General features: G+C 36.8%; 1 protein-coding gene across 5 annotated transcripts in view; it reads left to right on the top strand.

The window, feature by feature from the left end:
- EPS15 (epidermal growth factor receptor pathway substrate 15) overlaps positions 1–22,094 on the top strand; it is a 176,969-nt gene that overhangs the window by 95,722 nt on the left and 59,153 nt on the right. For all 5 annotated transcript variants that reach the window (XM_064281947.1, XM_064281949.1, XM_064281950.1 and 2 more), the window contains one exon: positions 10,374–10,446. In XM_064281947.1, coding sequence (XP_064138017.1) covers positions 10,374–10,446 — 73 coding nt within the window. The remainder of the gene's footprint in view (positions 1–10,373; positions 10,447–22,094) is intronic.

Genomic DNA, 22,094 nt, shown 5'->3' with positions numbered 1-22,094 from the left:
CTCCCTACCCCCTCTCGTAACCATCAGACAATATTCTCTTCTCTGTTTAAACTGTTTCTCGAGTTCTTATAATAGTGGTCTTATACAATATTTGTCCTTTTGCATCTGACTAATTTCACTCAGCATAATGCCTTCCAGGTTCCTCCATGTTACGAAATGTTTCACAGATTCCTCACTGTTCTTTATTGATGCGTAGTTTTCCATTGTGTGAATGTACGATTATTTATTTATCCATCCATCCTTTGATGGGCACCTTGGTTGCTTCCATCTTTTTGCTTTTGTAAACAGTGCTGCGGTAAACATGGGTGTGCATATATCTGTTCATGTAAAGTCTCTTATTTCTCTAGGATATATTCCAAGGAGTGGGATTGCTGGATCATATGGTAGTTCTATTTCTAGCTTTTTAAGGAAGCGCCAAATCGATTTCCAAAGTGATTGTACCATTTTACATTCCCACCAGCAGTGTGTAAGTGTTCCAGTCTCTCCACAGCCTCTCCAACATTTATTATTTTGTGTTTTTTGGATTAATGCCCGCCTTGTTGGAGTGAGATGAAATCTCATTGTAGTTTTGATCTGCGTTTCTCTTACGGCTAATGATCGTGAACATTTCTTCATATATCTGTTACCTACCTGAATGTCTTGTTTAATGAAGTGTCTACTCATATCTTTATCCCACTTTTTAATTGGGTTATTTGTCTTTTTGCAGTTGAATTTTTGCAGTATCATGTAGATTTTAGAGATGAGGCGCTGATCAGAAATGCCATAGCTAAAAACTTTTTCCCAGTCTGTAGGTAGTCTTTTTACTCTTTCGGTGAGGTCTTTGGATGACCATAGGCATTTGATTTTTAGGAGCTCCCAGTTACCTAGTTTTTCTTTTACGTTCTTTATAATGTTTTGTATACTGTTTATGCCATGTATTAGGGCTGCTAACGTTGTACCTATTTTTTCTTCCATGATCTTTATCGTTTTAGATTTTATATTTAGGTCTTTGATCCGTTTTGAGTTAGTTTTTGTGCATGGAGTGAGGTGTGGGTCTTGTTTGATTTTTTTGTAGATGGATATCTAGTTATGCCAGCACCATTTGTTAAAAAGGCTGTCTTTTCCCCCGTTTAACTGTTTTGGGGCTTTTGTCAAATATCAACTGCTCATATGTGAATGGATTTATGTCTGGGTTCTCAATTCGTTTCCATTGGTCCATGTATCTGTTGTTGTACCAGTAGCAGGCTGTTTTGACTACTGTGGCAGTATAATAGGTTCTAAAATCAGGTAAAGTAAGACCTCTCACCTTGTTCTTCTTTTTCAGTAATGCCTTATTTATCTGGGGCCTCTTTCCCTTCCATATGAAATTGGTGATTTGTTTCTCCATCTCATTAAGGAATGTCGTTAGCATTTGGATCAGAATTGCATAAATGTATAGGTCTTTTTGGTAGAACAGACATTTTGTTAAGTCTTCCTATCCATGAGCAAGGTATGTTCTTCCACTTATGTAAGTCTCTTTTGGTTTCTTGCAGAAGTGTACTGTAGGTTTCTTTGTATAAGTGTTTTACATCTCTGGTAAGATTTATTCCTAAGTATTTTATTTTCTTGGGGGCTGCTGTAAATGGCATTGATTTGGTGATTTCCTCTTCGATGTTCTTTTTGTTGGTGTAGAGGAATCCAACTGATTTTTGTATGTTTATCTTGTATCTTGATACTCTGCTGAACTCTTCTATTAGTTTCAGTAGTTTTCTGTAGAATTCTTTAGGGTTTTCTGTGTATAAGATCACGTCATCTCCAAATAGAGATAGTTTGACTTCTTCCTTGCCAATCTGGATGCCCTTTATTTCTTTATCTAGCCTAATTGCTCTGGCTTGGACTTCCAGCACAATGTTGAATAAGAGTGGTGATAAAGGGCATCCTTGTCTGGTTCCCATTCTCAGTGGGAATGTTTTCAGGCTCTCTCCATTTAGGGTGATGTTGGTTGTTGGCTTTGTATAAATGCCCTTTATTATGCTGAGGAATTCTCCTTCTATTCCTATTTTGCTGAGTTTTTATCATGAATGAGTGTTGAACTTTGTCAAATGCCTTTTCTGCATCAATTGATAAAATCATGTGATTCTTGTCTTTTGTTTTATTTATGTGGTAAATTACATTAATTGTTTTTCTAATGTTGAACCATCCCTGCAAAGCTGATATGAATCCCACTTGGTCATGGTGGATTATTTTTTTGATACGTTGTTGCATTCTATTGGCTAGAATTCTGTTGAGGGTTTTTGTATCTACGTTCATGAGGGATATAGGTCTATAATTTTCTTTTCTTGTGGTGTCTTTACCTGGTTTTGGTATCAGGGATATGGTGGCTTCTTAGAATGAGCTTGGTAGTATTCTGTCCTTTTCTATGCTCTGAAATACCTTTAGTAGTAGTGGTGTTAACTCTTCTCTGAAAGTTTGGTAGAACTCTGCAGTGAAGCAGTCCAGCCCAGGGCTTTTCTTGGGGGAAGTTTTTTGATTACCTTTTCAATCTCTTTTGTTATGGGTCTATTTATTTGTTCTACCTCTGTTTGTGTCAGTTTAGGTAGGTAGTGCGTTTCCATGAATTCACCCATTTCTTCTAGGTTTTCAAATTTGTTTGAGTATAGTTTTTCATAGTAATCTGACATGATTCCTTTAATTTCAGTTGGGTCTGTTGTAGTATTGCCCATCTCATTGCTTATTCGGGTTATTTGCTTCCTCTCCTGTTTTTCTTTTGTCAGTTTGGCCAGTGGTTTATCAATTTTGTTGATTTTTTTCAGAAAAACGACTTTTGGTCTTGTTAACTCGTTCAATTGTTTTTCTGTTTTCTATTGCATTTAGTTCTGCTCGAATTTTTATTATTTCTTTTCTCTTGGTGCCTGTGATTTCTTTTGTTGCTCTCTATTTGTTCAAGTTGTAGGGATAATTCTTTGATTTTGGCCCTTTTTTCTTCTTATATGTGTGCATTTATAGATATAAACTGACCTCTGAGCACTGCATTCGTTGTGTCCCAAAGGTTCTGATAGGATGCGTTTTCATTCTCAATGGATTCTATGAATTTCTTTATTCCATCCTTAATGTCTTCTGTAATCCAGTCTTTTTTGAGCAGGGTATTGTCCAGCTTCCAAGTGTTTGATTTCTTTTCCTGTTACTGATTTCCACTTTTATGGCCTTATGGTCAGAGAAGAATGCTTTGTAATATTTCATTGTTTTGGATTCTGCTAAGGCTGGCATTATGACTTAGTATATAGTCTATTCTAGAGAATGTTCCATGTGCACTAGAAATGAAATAGTTGGTTGCTGTTGGGTGAAGTGTTCTGTATATGTCTATGAGGTCAGGTTGGTTGATTGTGGGATTTAGATCTTTCGTGTCTTTATTGAGGTTCTATCTGGATGTCCTGTCCTTCACTGAAAGTGGTGTGCTGAAGTCTCCTACTATTATTGTGGAGCTGCCTATCTCAGTTTTCAATGCTGATAGAGTTTGTTTTATGTATCTTGCAGCCCTGTCATTGAGTGCATAAATATTTAATATGGTTATATCTTCTTGGTGTAGTGTCCCTTTAATCATTATATAGTATCCCTCCATATCCTTTCTGATGGATTTAACTTTAAAGCCTATTTTGTCAGAAATTAATATTGTCACTCCTGCTCTTTTTTGATTATTGTTTGCTTGATATATTTTTTTCTATCCTTTGAGTTTTTGTTTGTGTCTCTAAGTCTAAGGTGTGTCTCTTGTAGGCAGCATATAGATGGACCTTGTTTTTTTAATCCATTCTTCCACTCTCTGTCTCTTTATTGGTACATTTAGTCCATTTACAGTCAGGGTAATTATGGATAGGTATTTTTTATGAATTTAGTGCTAACATGTTGATGTCTTTTTTTGTGTGTTGTTGACAGTTTCTGTTTTCCCCTTAATTTTATGTGCTGAGTAGATTATCTTTATGTATTGTCCTTTCCGCATATTTGTTGTTGATTTTATTTCTGCTGCGTCTGTATTTTTCCCTTGTATTTTATTTTGATAAGTAGGATACTTTGTCTCTTTTGTGGTTACCTTATTATTTACCTCTTTTTTTTCTAAATTCAAACCTAACTTTTATTTCTTCGTATCGCCGTATCTTCCTCTCCATATGGAAGATGTATGATTACATTCCTTAGTCCCTCTTTATTATTCTAGTGTTGTCTTGTTTTGTATAATAACTTCTCTGTTACCCTGTTTCGAGCTTTTTTTTTATAATCTTGCTTTGTTTTTTTGGATTTCCCTGTCTGGGTTGACTTCTGGTTGCTCTTCTCAGTGTTCTAGTCTTGGGTTGATACCTGATATTATTGATTTTCTAACCAAAGAACTTCCTTTAGTATTTCTTGTAGTTTTGGTTTGGTTTTTACGAATTCCCTCAACTTGTGTTTATCTGGAAATGTCTTAATTTCACCTTCATATTTAAGAGACAGTTTTGATGGATATATGATTCTTGGCAGGCAATTTTTTTCCTTCAGTTTTTTAAATATGTCATCCCATTGTCTTCTTGTCTGCATGGTTTCTGCCGAGTAGTCCGAGCTTATTCCTGTTGGCTCTCCTTTGTAGGTGACTTTTCTTTTATCCATCTCTGCTCTTATAATTCTCTATCTTTGGTTTTGGCAAGCTTGATTATAATGTCTTGGTTACTTTCTTTTAAGATCTATCTTATGTGGAGTTTGATGAGCATCTTCGATAGATATCTTCTCATCTTTCACAATATCAGGGAAGTTTTCTGCCAACAAATCTTCAACAATTCTCTCTGTATTTTCTGTTATCCCTCCCTGTTCTGATACTCCAATCACTTGTAGGTTATTTCTCTTGATAGCGTCCCACCTGATTCTTAAGGTTTCTTCATTTTTTTTAATTCTTTTATCTGATTTTTCTTCAGATACCTTAGTGCCAAGTGATTTATCTTCGAGTTCAGAAATTCTAGCTTCTAGTTGCTCAATTCTGCTCCTCTGACTTTCTATTGAGTTATTTAATTCTGTTATTTTATTGTTAATCTTCTGAATTTCTGATTGTTGTCTGTCTATGGATTTTTCCAGTTTATTAAACTTCTCATTATGTTTGTGAATAATCTTTCTAATTTCTTCAGTTGCTTTATCTGTGTGTTCGTTGGCTTCTTCTGCGTATTGCCTCATTTCCTTCCTGATGTCTTGAAGGGTTCTGTATATTCAACTTTTGTATTCTGCATCTGGTAATTCCAGGAATGCACTTTCATCTAAAAGATCCCTGGATTCTTTGTTTTGAGAGCCTATTGAGGTGATCATGGTCTGTTTCTTTATGTGACTTGATATTGACTGTTGTCTCTGAGCCATCTATAAGTTATTGTATTAGTTTATGCTTGCTTACTGTGTCATAGCTGCTTGGTTTGTTTTGTTTTTGTATACCACAATGGGTTGCTTGAGTGAGCTAGCTTGAGTGTTTTTGCCTTTGGAGCTCTGGTGTCCTATCCCCAGCTGGCTATAGCTGTGATCAGGTGTATCAGTCTAGGAGTGCATTCAGTTTTCTTGTATGAATTCAGCTCAGGTTTCCAGGTAGCTGATATCAAGTGTGTGGTACAGGTTCTGTCCTACAGTCTTAGAGGGGCAGGGGTGATTGGCGTATATACTGGTATCTGATTGCAGCAGGGGTTCACGCTCTGAACAAGGCAAGGGCCTGAGAACCAACCCCGAAGTGTCTCTGAGGAGAATGCGTCTCTGTTCCCTAGAGCATGCTGGTGGGTGGGTTCTGCAGAGGGACCATGGGCACCTGAAGTTTTTGGTTGTAAGGATTGCGAGGTACCAGTTATTTTTGGACCCCTCTGCTTGGTGACCTGAGTGGAGCTACCAGTCCTTAGGTCCCTGGTGCGGGTAGGTGAGGACCTTGTTTAGTAGGCAAAGCAATGTCAAACGTCAAACACTCACCTCTGCAGGCACAGCTGAAATGGCTGGAGTTTGCCAACAAGGGCCTATTCTCCCAAAATAGGCCCACACAGGTCCATGCAGAAGCGAAAGGTGCTCAAGGTCCACAGACAGTTTGTGCCTGGACAGGAGCCACTTCTTTTGAACTGCCCCGGTTAATGGAGCTAGGAAATTACCTTTTCGCCCCAGTTGCAAATTTTTTCCTTCCCCATGGCCGGGAGGATGGCTCTAGGTGCTTACCAGGGTCTATCTCAGGCCCAGGGCTTCAGCCACTGAAGCCGGCTAGGGAGTGGAGGGGTAGTGCACGGTAAAAGATTCACAAGTACTTGGGTTTTGCCTAGAGCATGCCGTTCTCCCCAGGTTCCGGAGGTGTGAGTGGGCTGTGTGGCTGGCTGCTTCTTCCTGAGGAAACTGTGGCCGAATGCTTATACCAGCCCACCGCTACCGCCCCTCCGGGAATGGTGCCTGATGGCTCCCTGCGATTCAGGTCCAGTAACTCCTCTCCACTTCTGAACGGCCTCTTCCTCCCCCTGCCCCTCAGTTCGTTCTCTAATCTTGCCTTTGATTCTCAGGGCTCCCAGCTTGTCACAGATATACTCGTTTCACTTGTTTTTTCAGGTCTTTGTTGTAAAGAGGGCTCGACGGAAGTGTCTGTCTGTTCTGCCATCTTGGCTCCGCCCCCAGTCCCATTTTCTTGATCTCCTTAAGACTCAGATGCCTTACTAAGGACTACATGATGAAAGTAGCACACGGTTCTGTTTATTTTTAAGAGAGATTGGCAGTTAATAATAGGAACATCTTCAGGGTTAAATGTGCACCAAAAGGATTTTTATAAATAAGTTTTAGGATCAAAAAATAGAACTTGTGAATTTTCACAATTTCTAGTTGCATGCTTGGCTCTTAAGCAAAAGGTCACCTTTTCGAACCCACCAGCCACTTTGTGGTTGAAAAGATCTAGCAATCTGTTCCCATAAAGATTACAGCCTAGGAAACCCTTTGGTGTAATTGTACTCTGTCCTCTAGGGTCGCTATTTGTCAAAATTGTCTCGACAGCACACAACAACAACAGTTTCCTTCTTGTTTCTAGTTTTTATTGTTCTCTGGTTGAAAAACAATGGATGCTTATGCTCAGAAAAAAAGACAAAATTATCTGGGAAGAACTTTGAAGGTGATTTAATCTTGTTCCTGTAATACTATCTGGGTAATATAAAATTAAGATAGATGGCACAATCCCTTTTCCCCGTCAACAGAGCCTGGAAAAAATGGAAGTGAATTGCATGGGCTCAAGGTCCCTGAGTCTGACTTTCCTTGTGAATAGCTTTTGACTGCTTTATATTAGGTTTTTGTAGTTGTCCCCCTTAGGCTTCTGAAAGTCTAGTTTGGGCTTTGCTTTCCTTGCTGGCCCAGATACTGTGTGTCATGAAATCTGAACTGTCAGTCTTTGGAAAACCAGGGAGCTCTATCCCTGGCTTCTCTTTATAGCTTTGATAGTTTAGATTCCTTAGGATGTGTAAGCATCTTGGAGGTGAATTCGGTAGAGATGATCTGAAGTAGATAGTGTGTAGGGTCATTTCTTTTCCCTTTTCTGGAAATTACTAACGTGAAGGCAGTAGCATTTCCTGTCATGACATTCAGGATGAGTGGTGCGTTGGGCAGAATGTTCACACACAAGATATATCTTAAGTCTGTCTTATCCACATATGATGGTGACTTCCTTGGGAAAAAAAAAATTTTTTTTTTTAATTACTTTTGATTGTGGCACAGAAGCCTTGAAAAGACTGTTTTTAAATTACTAATGTTAAGCAGGATATTTTGTATCAGTTATGTACCCATCGCATTTACTGTTGATTGAAAAAGTGAAGAATGTAAGAAATATGGCCAGCATCCTTCATTCACCTAAATGTGTGCTTAGGTATTTTTACTTGCCATAAATGAGAAGTTCCGCTATAGAGGTTACGAACATTGGAAGATGACAGAATGGCAACTTGGCATCTCTGAAGTTGTAATCTGAGTCACTGTGAAAATGATTTGATCTTCAGTTTGATTTCTAGGACAGATTGTCGGTCATGTCTTTTGTAGAAAGTGATATAACAGAACATTTTGTTATTTTTGGAAGTGTTCGCTTTAGCAGTGTATGTTACAGTACTTGGTTTTGATAATGAAAGGAATTATGAGACCAGGATTTTATCAGATAAATGTGAAAGTTAAATTTAATCTTAGTACTCAGAGGAATTAATGCCTAAAGGCTTCCATATTTAATGCTTCGGAGTGGTCTTCAGATATGTTTGAAGTCATTACCGTTGTTCCCCCTTGACACATGCACACACCCCACAACACTGAAGAGAGATTTGTACTCTCTAAGCTTCCTCTTTTTTACCCAAACATAGACTGTGTTTGCTGGGTAGAGGTGACAGTCCTTTGTAATCTGTTTTCCTTTTTCACCAAGTGAGCTTCCTTCCTTTGCCCTCCCATTCTTGTGTCTCACTTACTTTAAGTCAGTCTTGCAGCCCAGTTTTTGTGCATGCACACTTGATGATCTGAGCAGATAACTTTGAGTAACAACAGTTGACAGCAGATCCGAAAGGACTGAAAACAAGCATGCATATCTCTGTGTTCAGTGCTGATCTCCATACCAATGCCATGTAATGTTTTTTACAAATTTTCTGTTGTTGGAAATGAAGAGCTGACTTGATATTGACATTATGTGGATTGCCTCTGAAGATTTGGGATTGGGGGAGGGGACAAGTTTTTCATGTGACTTATCTCAAACTGGGTTTTTTGATCCCAGACATGCTACAACAGAGTGAAAACACTCATCAGCTCACATAAGGAGGAAAGAAAAAATTTCCAAGATTGAGCTTCCAGAATTTGTGGGGTATTTTAACATTTTTGTTTCTTCTGTGCTTTTTTCTCTCCCCTATTTTTTTATTTCTACTTAATTTGGTAAAGGTTGGAAGTGGGGGATGGCCTTTGCATAATAAGTAGATTGAGGTAGGAGAGGAACAGGCTGCAACAATGATTCCAGTGGTCAGGGACTGTTTAAAATCTCCAGGACATCATGACCCACATTGCGACCCATATAACAAATGGTTAGTAAGCTCCTTGGCAGCTCAGGTGTTTAAAAGTAGCAGTATACAAATAGCTTTATTTGTGTGCTTTTTTTTTTCTTACATACCTTAAGAATATTGTGCCTGCATATCCAAAACAGTTGACTTTTGTCTGCATTTAAAATCTCACCTAAAAAAAGTTGAGAAATATAAATGTAGTATGTAGATGTCCCTTAAGTATCTCCTTTGACAAGACTTTCTCACTTTCCTTTTAAGCTAGAGCTTAATGGAGCCTCAGCTTACATTTGTGTTGTATCTGAGATATTGAAATATAATCGTGAAGCTGTAATGAAAAACTCTTCAGTACTAGCCTGGGAGACGTAGTAAATGCTTTCCACCACTATTCACATTGCCTTTTCCTGACACTAAAAATGTATTGCTGTAGAGTTTTGGGTCTAGGGTAAAGCTCTGTTACATATACAAACACGTTCATGACTTTTTCTCTTCATTTTGTAGAAAAGGAAGTAAAGGGATGTGTGTATGTGTGTGTGTATACATATATATATATATAATTTCAGTACAAATGAGCAGTTAAACATGCTACATCCAAAGAAATGGCTTTATTTTGTAATTCTGATTCTAAGGTTGCTTGAGAGTCGTTCCTTAGGAACCCAGCTCTGATTAAAGTATATAAGAATTTAGATAATGGTGTTTCGAAGTAAAAATGGAGCCTAGCATGTTTGATCTAAAGAGTAGAAAGAAATAAATGTTAATGTGATTTCTTTTTTCTTAGTAACGTTTATGTTTTTAATCAATCGAGTTTGATAGGTTCTCCTAAAATAGCATTTTTGAACAGATGTGGTATTTGGTAGCACATGTGGCCTGTATATTAACAACCTTTTCAATTTTCTGTGTGTTGTTTCATTCTAAAATTGGTACACAGTAGTGATTTAAGGGGAAATTAACACTTCAGTAAATATCCTTTTCTTAATGTTGTTCACTTTTCTATTGGCCATTTCCATTTAATTTGACAGTGATACTTAAGGGTTAAGCTTACAAGGCTGATGCAACTCCTCCTTTTTTCACCAGCAATTTTCATTGGATAGTATTTCCATAGCAACAGTGAGATCAGTGAAACCTGAGTGTTTCATTGATTATTTTTCTCCTCTTCCTTTTTTAATCTATTCTCTTTTCATCACATTTTAGTGAGAAAGCAATTTTTTTTTTTTTTACAAACAGAGCTTATATTGATTTCTATTCCATAAATAATTAAAAGAGGGTAGAAAAATCTGCCCTTCATTTAAAAATTGGATGTTTCACTATGTATTTAAAAAGTGATTCAGGACTAGGAGGATGGATAACCATACCAGCTGTAGCTGATGTTCTCAAATATTCTTGCATTGTTTGCTGGTCTTCTAGGGAAAAGAATAATGTGGAACAGGACCTTAAGGAGAAAGAAGATACTATTAGACAGAGGACAAGCGAGGTTCAGGTAAGTGAACTGTAAAATTTAATGTTCATTTCTGATTTAGGAGTGTTCATTTTAATTGTAGAGGTTCATTTGTTATCTGATAGGTGTGGTATTTATGGATAGGTCAAGTAAATACCTAGTATTTATATAATATAAAGGTTTATCTTTTCAGAGATGATTGTTTTTGCTTTGAGTTCTGGCCTGCAAAGATGATACTGCAATGAGAAAGCAGTATTTTTCAGCATAGATTTCTAGTTTTAAAAGTATTTTAAAAATAATATTTACCTGCATATTATATCACTAAAGGTAAGTGTGAATGACTTACAGTGAGAATGTTATTATACCAGTGAAATTAAATGAGTGAGGTCATCATCATAGCAGAGAAAATTGGTTTTTTCACGGTGTGAGATTTTGTTAGCTAGGAGACCTAGTATTTTAAAGGACTGTTTCTCATAATACTGGTAGGGTGAAGGAGGTGGTATGGAATTATTTAAAATAGCATTTTATAAGTTACTTCGTAGCCAGGGTGTCTTAAACTTTGACATAAAGAGATTTAATTTGTTTTCACTAAGTGGTATATAAAGTAGCTTCATTTTACAAATAGAAAAGACAATGAAACCTCAATTTCTTTGGGGGAAATAATACAAAAGGGGCATTTCAAACATTAAAAATATAGGAAAAAGAGCAGTGTTACATTTATAGAAAGCAGTAAGTAATACATGTGGCTGTGCTATTGGGCTACCGTTTCCTGAATGCTGCACTAGCACACACAGGAGGCTGGATGTAGAAACGCTGGTGGCGATTGTCAGTAAGAGCTCATGGGTGGGCATTTCTTAACATGTTATTTTTATGTTCCATTTCCTTGCTTGTCCTAATAGTTTTAAAAAGATGAAAGCTTTAAATTGTTAAATCCATTGTTGTTTTGATAAAGGGCATTCATCAGAAATTGTCAGGCTGACTATGCTAGAGGTAGAGGGGGAAGACTGCTTTACTATGGAATTGGGGAAGACCCCAGAGAGATTTCTTGCGGGAATTATTTTCTTATTGGATGACTGTATTTATTACATTTACTGGATTTTTCCTAAAAGTGATGTAGAAGTCAAGAGATCATCATCAGTATATTCCTCTTCCTGTCAATGAGATAGGGGCAGGTAGAGGGCTACCTCAATTTCAGTATTTTTGTGCAATTTTTGAGCTTTTTAAGAAATGCAAAAGAGCCATGTACTTTTTAGCAGTAATTGCTGAAAATAGCTTAAGAATGGAAGACAAAGTAATCTACAAAAGTTTTCTGAAGCTAAAGAAATAGTTACTGATATAATCTTGAACAGCTTCTAAATTTAGCCAGCTACTGCTTTCAAGTACATAGGTTCTTGTGATGGACCAGTATTTTGTTATTTGACTACATCTACCTGTTGGTTTTTTTTCTTTCTGCATCTTTTGATGATGTGAATTTAAATAGCCAGTTTGGAAGAGCACTAAAATTTACCTCATTCCCTTCAAGCTAAATGAGCTATCCTTGACTATTTGATTTTTTATAATTTAGAAGTTTTGTCGTCAGTCAAAATTTCCTTGTGATTTGTTTCTCCTCCTTTACATGGTGCTGGTGGTTAAGTTGTGCATTTAACCTTAAGCTTGCTAAATCCAAAATGTGTAATTAGCACAGCAAATTCAAATTGTTGAATTTTCTGCATAGGGTGCTGTAAGTATAAGGTATCTTGGGGCATGGTTAGTACAAACCAAGTAGTAATGGTTGAACATAAATTTATAGAAAAAGAGCCCTATATTAATTAAAGCTTTGGGTTAGTAGATTCATTACTTATTCTACCCCAATAAAGCTATCTCTGCATTATCCATGGTAATGTGGCTCTAGACTAAGAATGACATGGATACTTGATATCTACAAGTAATTAAAACTCTATTTTAGTGACAGTTTACCAGAGCTGATAGTAAGTACATTTCATTACCTATAACATCCTACTGAGTTAACTCGGATTTACCCATTGGTGATGAGGCACAGATTAGGCATAATAGATAATTAAAATCTGTAAGTAATTGTGGCTCCAAATACTCATTTTCTAATTTCTCTGGTAAATGGCAGTTTACTAGAGTTATGGATAAACAGAATCAGAGAATTTGTGCTTCACCTCTTCTTTCAGACTCCACCTTCTAATGGAGGTGCTAATGAGAAATGGCAAAATGAAGACATCAGAGAAGAAGAATTTTGACCTATCGATGTGTCTGCTTAATCCAAACTTGGCTAAATGTTCTTGCTTTTTTCCATATTAAAAATCACAGATAGTGATTATATGAGCTCATGTCTTAAGCAAGCAACCAAACATTCAAAGCCCCTTTAGATATGACCAAAGCTTCAAAAGACTGAATTTTTTATTTTTGTTTTTGTTGTATCTCTTCAAGGCAGTTAAATTAGAACATTCGCTACATATTTAATTTCTAAATTTTTGTTTCCCACCTGTATTCCTGTGAACTACCGTCTCGAAAACTTTCAGATTAAGATATTTTCCTAAAGACCAAACCAACCATTGACGTCAAATTTTACTTTATGAGATATTACTGTTAACTCTTACCACTTAGGAGTTCATGGAGTCCTGTTGAGAAATTAGGCCCAAAGTGATCCAATCTCACTGGGAAAAGGCTGTGAAAGGCTTTTTTTTCCTCAAATGTTAGTGATTTTAGCTTTAGCTTTTTTTTTTTTCCTATCTTAAACTGCCTGTGTACAATCTTATTAAAAATTTTCTCCTAAGCAGTCAACAAATATTTAGGGATTGACTCTTATTTGTATGCTTTGTTTAGTTTTGCATAAAGGTTTATAGCAAGAATTTGTGTCAGACAAACTTGAATTCAGTTCCTGGCTCTGCCGCTTTCTGGGTTTGTGATCCTAAGTCAGTAATTTAACCACCACCCTGTGTTTGATTTTCTCTTCTGCAACGTGGGTTAATAAAAATATCAAACAGTTACTGTAAAAATGAGACAATGCAGCTAAACTGCGTCAGGTATAATGCAGTAATGCAGGTATATGGTGACAGGCACATGGTAAGTGTTCAGTACGTGTTCTGATTAGTATTATTATTCTTTATCCTATAGTTATCTCTTTACTGCCTGCCCATCATCATCAGGCTCACTCTTCTCTGTCTTCCATCTTCACATACGATTATCTGCACCGGTTAAACCAGTTGCCATTGAGTTGAACCTGACTCATAGCAACCCTGTGTGTGTCAGAGTAGAACTATGCTCCATAGGGTTTTCAGATAGCCGATTTTTCAAAAGTGAATTTCCAGGCCTTTCTTCCAAGGCGCCTCTGGGTAGACTCAAACCACCAACTTTTCAGTTAGCAGCTGGGCACGTTTACCCTACTGAATGACTCCCCATGTCGAAAGTCACCATGGAACATGACTCCCCAGGCCGCAGGTCACCATGGAGCCAAATCCACCTCACGGCAACTTCATGTATGCGCTCCATAGGGTTTTCAATGGCTAATTTTTTGGAAGTAGATCACCAGGCCTTTCTTCCAAGGTGCCTCTGGGTGGACTTCTTGATTTGAAAATACCCTTTTTCTGGACTACTGCTACCACTTTGGAGGAGTCCTGGTAGTGCAATGGTTAAGCACTCAGCTGCTAACCAAAAAGTCAGCAGTTTGAACCCACCAGCTGCTTCGTAGGACAAAGATGAGGCAGTCTGCTTCTGTAAAGATTTACAGCTTTGGAAACCCTATGGGGCAGTTCTACTCTGTCCTATAGGATTGCTATGAGTGGGTTTGATGGTTTTGGTTTTTCCTTCCTTTAACCCTGTTCAGTCTGCTTTTACTCATACCAGTGTGCTTTAATTTTTCTCCCCAAGGCTAACAATAACCTTAAGGCCAAATCCATTTTCAGGTTCTTCCTGAATTGGTTACTGCTTTCTTGGACGCTGCTCTTCTAGATATTCCCCTGCCTGTCTTAGCTTTTGCCAGAGACAGACTGACTTTTTCTCTGTCTTTCATTCTTTCTCTCCTTTCTCTGTACATTTCTTCCTTCTCTGTACCTCCTCTCATCCATATGCTGTTGACTCCGAAATATTTCTCGAGTCCTCAACTCTCCTGAGCTCCAGTCCCACATCTCCAGTTGGGCATTTTGGTATTTAACATTTCAAACTCAGTATGTCTGAAATGAGTTTCATTTTGTTGAAAAATACTGACTTCATTTTTAGACTCTCTCCTATTTCTGTCAGTGTTTTCTAGTCTCACTGCTGCCACCCTTATCACATAACATCTAAAATTTTAAAGTCAGATCATAAATGCTCACTCCATTCCTTTCTTGCCTTCCTTCCTAGACCAATTTTAGTATCATGACTCTCAGCTGTGAAAATCTTTACTGCTCCCCACTGCCACAGTTAATAGGGGGAGGATGTCATACCTCACAGGTATATTGTGGGTAGGAAAAAAAAAAGGTGGCAATACAAACCCGCCCCTTTTGCACTACTTGCTTTCCGATTGCCTGACTCTGAGCTGTGTGCCACACACATTCTCCTTAACCCTGCACTTACACCTTTTGTTGTCACAATTTGGACTCCTTCCTTCTTCCCTGCTGATATGAATTTCACCCATACTTTAAAGCCCAGCTCAAGTCTCACCATTTCTCTGAAACTTTCCTTTCTCTGTCTGTTCAGTCTACACTAGTCTTTCCTGTTTTGGAACAATACCCAGGGAGCATCTATCCTCTGTACCACTTATTTCTTATGTGGTATATACAGTATGTTACCTTATAGTGTTAGTTTAGGGTATGTGTGTATATATGTGTGTAGATTCCAATTTCTTCAGCCTACATTTTAGCCCCTTAAGTTTAGAAATTATACCTTGGGTCATACCTGGCACTGCATTTGGTAATATATTCCTAGATGGAGGTAGATTTCAAGAAGCTGCTCATGATAGAAATGAATAAACTTCAATTTTGTGCATGAAATTAAAAATAGGACAAGGAACAGCCAGAAACCATAGGCAGAAAAAATTGGAAACACAGCAGATGCTGTGAAGAACCAGATTTTTCTATATTGTTTATATTACCCTTGTGGAAAAGAAACTTCTGATTATTTATACTTCATCAGTAAAGATTGAGCAATTCAGAGTAATTGTCTATGTATCTTCCATTTTAATTTGCAGAGTTGGTTATTTTTCTTAGATGAAATTGGTTGACTTAGTTGGAAATAAAATTAGATATGTGAGCTCAACATTTTTTTTTCTAGCTGTAATGTTCTTTAGAACTTGCTGGGAAGCATATGATTGGGAAATAACAGCAGGCTGTTAAGTGGGGTTTTCTAACACCTGCTCTAGCTTAATAGACTCCCTGTTCTTTGACTTAAACATTTTGTTCTATAATTGACACTTTTTTTTTTATTAAGAATAATCTTATAACTTCCATTTTGAGGATTAGGCCTTGAATGTACTTGATTATTCTAGTTTTGGGTTAGTCTAGAGAGGTATTTTTTGTTTGTTCTTTTAACAATTAAGTCAATAATTAGTATTTACTTTTAGATCATGAACCCCAGAAAACCAAACCCATTGCCATCAAATAGATTCAGATTCCTTTTCTTCTCTTTAATGATTCTTCAGATGAACATCCACACACACACATACACTTACTAGTATAAGTACATATCTGTATGTATGTTTTGGGACTTTTTAAGAAGTATTCATAGATCAGTGTCTTTTTTTCTTTATTTTTTATACAAAACAGATGCAAACATATTTATGTTGCTAATGCTTTATAGGTTTAATACTTAGTTATTTCCCCAGTTTTACAACAATTAAATTAGATTCAAGTTGCTAAGATGAATTAATTTAATTTTAAGACAGTAAGAGTTTGTGTTAAATTTTATTTCCAGTACTCCCATAGCACTACATGGGGTGTGGAAGAAAGGGGATTAGTTTGTCATTTTCAGTAATTTGAGTGATTTCTAGAAAACAGGATATTTTTCCTTGAAATTTCTTTTTAAATAAAGCCAAGATTCTCAGCTCAAGCATTCCTTCATTCCTGAATAAGGAACCTTGGATGTGGCTTCCTTTGGTGTCTTCCTAAAACAGATGTTGGCACTGTTTTACTCAAGTCTTGTTCATTTCATCCATGTCATTCTCAGATTCTTGCTCTTCTTTCTGTTGCTGTTGATGGCACAGGTAGGCAAGTAGAGCATGATCATGGGAAATAGAGCAGAACTAGGGAAGGTGTCTGTAACATGTCTGCACTCACTCACTTGATTGGATGGCACTTGCTGAGGTCGAGCACTGACCCAGGAGTGGGTTTTCCCAAAGGGCCACCTTAGGTTAAGAGAAAAATAGCTTAGTAGAAGGCACTGTTTGCTAGAAGAACCTACTACTGGGGAGAAATACACATCTGTTGCCTTCATTTAGTCTGAGGATAAGCGGATCTATACCAAAATAAAATAGTCAGGTATATCTGGATGCTGATATTGATGTGCAAATTGCACTGCAGGGGTGGTAGCCTTAAAATTACGCAGTGAAATTTGATTCTTATTCTTCTTAATGTGTATATTTACATTTATTCATTTTGATTTGGTACAGTTTAATAATTTTAAGTCTGCTCACTGAAAAAGAAGACCTTTTGTGTGTGGATTAGTGTTGGAACTTCCTTAGAGAAAATTTTTTTCATATTTAGAAATAGACGTAGAGAAACATTAATTATAAGGAATTTTAATATGGACATGTATCCTGCATCAAATAGGTTACTAATCTGAGGTGTTATCTCAGTAACCTTTCCCTAAGGCCTGTGATTTTATGTTACCATGAGAATTTCTACTGCAGCTAAGAAATGAGAAAAGGCAGTGAGGCTGGAAAATTGACGTTAGTGTGTTTGCTCTTTGGAAGAGAAAGGGCAGGAATGAGTAAATATTCTATTGGTTTGTTCTCTTTTTTCTTGCATACACCTGCCCTCTGCAGATGTATTAAAAGTGACTCACCAAAGAATACCATATTTTAAAAAATAATTCAGTTTGTTAAATGAAGCTGGCATTGATCTTTTATTGGTACTTCTATAAAAATTGTCACATCAGAATATTTTCATATTGGCATGAAAAAACCACCAGTAACATATGATGCCTAAAAAATGGCAAATGACATTTTCTGCTTATAAAAGTAATATGGGCTCATCGTTAACTTGAAAGTTTACTTGTAAAGCTTCAAGTAAGCTTGTAAAACATAGAAAAATATAAAAAGAAAAAAGCCATAATTTTACATTCCAGAGAGCCACTTCAACATTTCTGTATTTCTGTGAATATACATAAATGACTTTGTGTTTATGTGATTGCACTGTATATGCCTTTGTATTCAGGTTTTTAAAATTAACCTTATGCCCTAGGCATTTTCTTTATGTGACACTTTTAAGGTAAATTCTGTTTTATTTAAGTGGATTTACAATAAAAGGAAAAAAAAAAAATTATGTGACACTTTTAAGGTAAATTCTGTTTTGTTTAAGTGGATTTACAATAAAAGTAGAGACATCAAAATTATATCTGATTATTAAGACTACATTTTATTACCATGTTAAGCCCTAGATTTTTCTTTGGAGTATGCGAGAGGGTGGGTAAAATGACTAGAACATTTCAGGATGGGCATAGGTAACAAATGTTTTTCCAGTTCTCAGCCCTGAACATTTCTAAGTAAAGGGAAGGAGAAAAAAATTTCCTCAGAATTTTCTTTTTTAATTCTTTTTGAGCCAGCATATTGTTATATATAAACTATATAATAATTTCATGGAAAAGGTAAGGACTTCACAGTGGATTATATTCTCAAACTGATATAATTATTAGTTACAGATGGCAGATCTAAATTTATTTCATTTTTTACTCAAAAATTTGAATCTCCATATTTTATAACTGAATTATAAGAATTTTTCAAACCACTGTGGTTTGTCAAACTACTGGGTTAACGTGAAGCTGTTAATCTGCCTTTCTAAAGAGTAAGAATAGCACTTTGTTTTTATATAATATTCAAAATATATAGAAACTTAAAAATACAAGAAAGGTATATGCCACAGTTAACATGCTAAAACGGTGAAGATTATTTCCATACAAAATGGAAATTAAGCATCAGATTAGTTTTGGTCTGTAGACTATAGAAATAGTGAATTAGTATAGAAATTTTGGTATTTAAGTTTAAAAAAAGCTTTTATCATGCCTCAATTTGAGGCTATTGTTAATGTTTGCCTGTATTTTAAAAACAGGTGAAACTTTTCACATTATGGTAAAAGAACATAAAGTTCTTTCTTTCTGTCAGCTTTAGGCACATTTCCCAATAGCTTCTCCCAGACACTAGAATTCTTACGGTTGTTGAAATCATTGTTTAATTAATCCTTAGAATGTGCTAGACATTGTACTAGATTTTGGGACCTCAAAGAAGGATGATGCACAGGCTCTGCCCTTGAGCAGTTTACAGTTTTGAGATAACTATGATACAGTGTAGTAAGTGATAATAGAGGTGGGTACAAACTGCTACAAGAGCACAGGTAAAGGAAGCCCAAGGTAGGGCAGAAGAGATTTAATTTAGCTGGGCCTTGGAGATTGAATAATGGGTTTCCAGGTAATGGTGTGGAAAGGCATTCAAGGCAGAGGAAACCACTTAGGAAAAGGCACAGGGATATTAAAGTATACAGTCTCTTGGGGAAAGAAGAAGGTTTTCGGAGACTGGGGCACAGGTGCATATGAGGGAAAGAAGGTAGGACAAGGGGAAGGATAAATTGGGGCCCAGATTGGAAGGTTCTAATGTGCCTTGCATCAAGTTTCACTTTATCCTACAGATAAGAGGGAACCATCACGTATTTTAAAAACTGCAGAGTGATTAAAGATAACACCTTCAGGCAAGTTGGACATTTAGAATAGGAGGAGACTAGGCAGAAAAACTCGTTATGAGTCAAGGGAAAGACGATGAAGCCTGAATAACTTGGTGAGCAACTTAAAGAACGATTTTAAGGTACAATCTAAAGCACTTGGTGATAAATTAGATACGCAAGCTGAGAGAAAGTCAAAGATGAACCTGAAGTTTCTGGACTTGGTAACACAGAAACTGAAGCCATTTTGTTTATTCAGCAAGTATTTATTGAAACCTATGCATGCCTAAAGCTATATCTCCATATTTCAGTATAGGAAAGGAGGAAATAAGTTAACAGTGTAGGCAAGGTTAAAAATTTAGGCAGGAAAAAAAAATTTAGCATGCTGGTAAATTAAGGATAAAGTGTTAGAGGAACTCACCATTTTTATTCTGTAATCACATAGACTTATGGAACGTGAGCACTAGAAGTCTTTATTGATCATTCATTGTGTTAGTCCTTTTAAAGAAAGCAACCTGATAGTAGTTGCACATGGAGACTTATCAGTTGATTGAGAAAATATAAAATAAAAAGCAGTTATTAAAAGCATTGTTTAATGTTTTATTTAATCACAAAAGCATCTACATATATTTGAAAAGTAGTAGCATGCATGTGTACAACATTTAGTCTATAGATAGCATAAGCATAGTGACTAATGCTCAGACTCAGGAATCAGAACATGGTTTGAATCCAGTGCTTGCTAACTGTAACTTTGGACAAGTTACTTGCACACCTCTGCTTAATTTTCTTTTCTGTAAAATGGGAATAATAATAATAGTATCTACCTCTAAAGACTGAAGATCAGATATGTTGTGGAATGGCATCAAGGACATCATACATGAAGATAGCAAGAGGTCATTGAAAAAACAAGAAAAAAAGAAAAGACCAAAATGGATGTCAGAAGAGATTCTAAAGCTTCCTGTTGAACATAGACTAGCTAAAGCAAAAGGAAGAATGATAAAGTAAGAGAGCTGAACAGAGCATTTCAAAAGGAGGCTTAAGAAGACAAAGTAAAGTATTATAATGAAATGTGCAAAGACCTGGAGATAGAAAACCAAAAGAGAAGAACATGTTCTGCATTTCTCAAGCTGAAAGAACTGGAAAAAAAAAAAAATCAAGCCTTGAGTTAAAATATTGAAGGATTCTATGGGGAAAATACTGAACAAACAAAGCATCAAAAGAAAATGGAAAGAATATATATAGAGTCACTGTACCAAAAAGAACTGGTTGACATTCAGCCATTTCAGGAAGTAGCGTATGATCAAGAACCAATGGTACTGAAGGAAGGCGTCCAAGATGCACTGGAGGCATTGGCAAAAAACAAGTCTCCAGGAATTGGCGGAATATCAGTTGGGATGTTTCAGCAACCAGATGTAACACTGGAAGTGCTCACTTGAAATTTGGAAGACAGCTATCTGGCCAGCCGACTGGAAGAGATGCATATTTGTGCCCATTCCAAAGAAAGGTGATCCAACACAATGTGGAAATTATTGAATAGTACCATTAAAATCACACACAAGTAAAATTTTGCTGAAGATCATTCAAAAGCGGTTGTAGAAGTATATCGACGGGGAATTGCCAGTAGTTCAAGCTGGATTCAGAAGAGGATGTGGAACCAGGGATATCATGGCTGATGTCAGATGGATCTTGGTTGAAAGCAGAGAACACCAGAAAGATGTTTACCTGTGTTTTATTGACTATGCAGAGGCATTCGACTGTGTGGACCTTAAAAAGTTACGGGCAGCATTGCGAAAAATGGGAATTCCAGAATACTTAAATTGTGCTAATGTGGAAACTGTACATAGACCAAGAGGCAGTCATTCAAAGAGAATAAGAGAATACCTCATGGTTTAAAATCAGGAAAGGTGTGAGTCAGGGTTATGTTCGCCGTACATATTCAGTCTGTATGCTGAGCAGATGTTCAAGAAGCTGGACTATGTGAAGAACAGGGCATCAGGATTGGAGGAAGATTCATTAACCCCGTGATACGCAGGTGACACAACCTTGCTTGCTGAAAGTGAAGAGGACTTGAGGCACTTACTGATGATGATCAAAGACTATAGCCTTCAGAATGGATTACACCTTAACTTAAAACAAAAATTCTCAGAACTGGACCAATAAGCACTATCATAATAAATGGAGAAAATATCGAAGTTGTCAAGGATTTCATTTTGCTTGGATCCATAATCAGTGCTCATGGAAGCAGCAGTCAAGAAATCAAATGACGCATTGGGTTGGACAAATCGGCTGTAAAAGACCTCTTTAAGGTGTTAAAAAAGCAAAGATGTCACCTTAAGGACTAAGGTGTGCCTGATCCAAACCATAGTGTTTTCAGTCACCTCATATGCGTGGGGAAACTGGACAATGAATATGAAAGACTGAAGAAAAATTGATTACTTTGAATTATGGTGTTGGCAAAGAATATTGAATATACCATGGACTACAGAAGAACAAACAAATCTGTCTTGAAAGAAATACAGCCAGAATGCTCCTTAGAAGCAATGATGGTGAGATTTCGTCTCACATACTTTGGGCATGTTATCAGGAGGGACTAGTCCCTGGAGAAGGACATCATGCTTGGTAAGGTAGGTCAGGGAAAAAAAAAGACCCTTGATGAGATGGACAGTGGCTGCAACAATGAGCTAAAGCATAACAATGAAAAGGAGACCAGCAGAGAACCAGGCAATGTTTTGTTCTTTTGTACATAGGACCATTATGAATCAGAACTGACTTGATGGCTCCTAACAAGAACAGCAACCTCATAGGTCTGTCATATGGATGAGTTAATAAAGAGCCTAGAAT

The sequence above is a fragment of the Loxodonta africana genome, chromosome 3, assembly GCF_030014295.1.
Source record: "Loxodonta africana isolate mLoxAfr1 chromosome 3, mLoxAfr1.hap2, whole genome shotgun sequence".
NCBI classification, from domain to species: Eukaryota; Metazoa; Chordata; class Mammalia; order Proboscidea; family Elephantidae; genus Loxodonta; species Loxodonta africana.
Note: the sequence above shows the minus strand (reverse complement) of the source record. Positions and strands in the feature narration are given on the sequence as shown.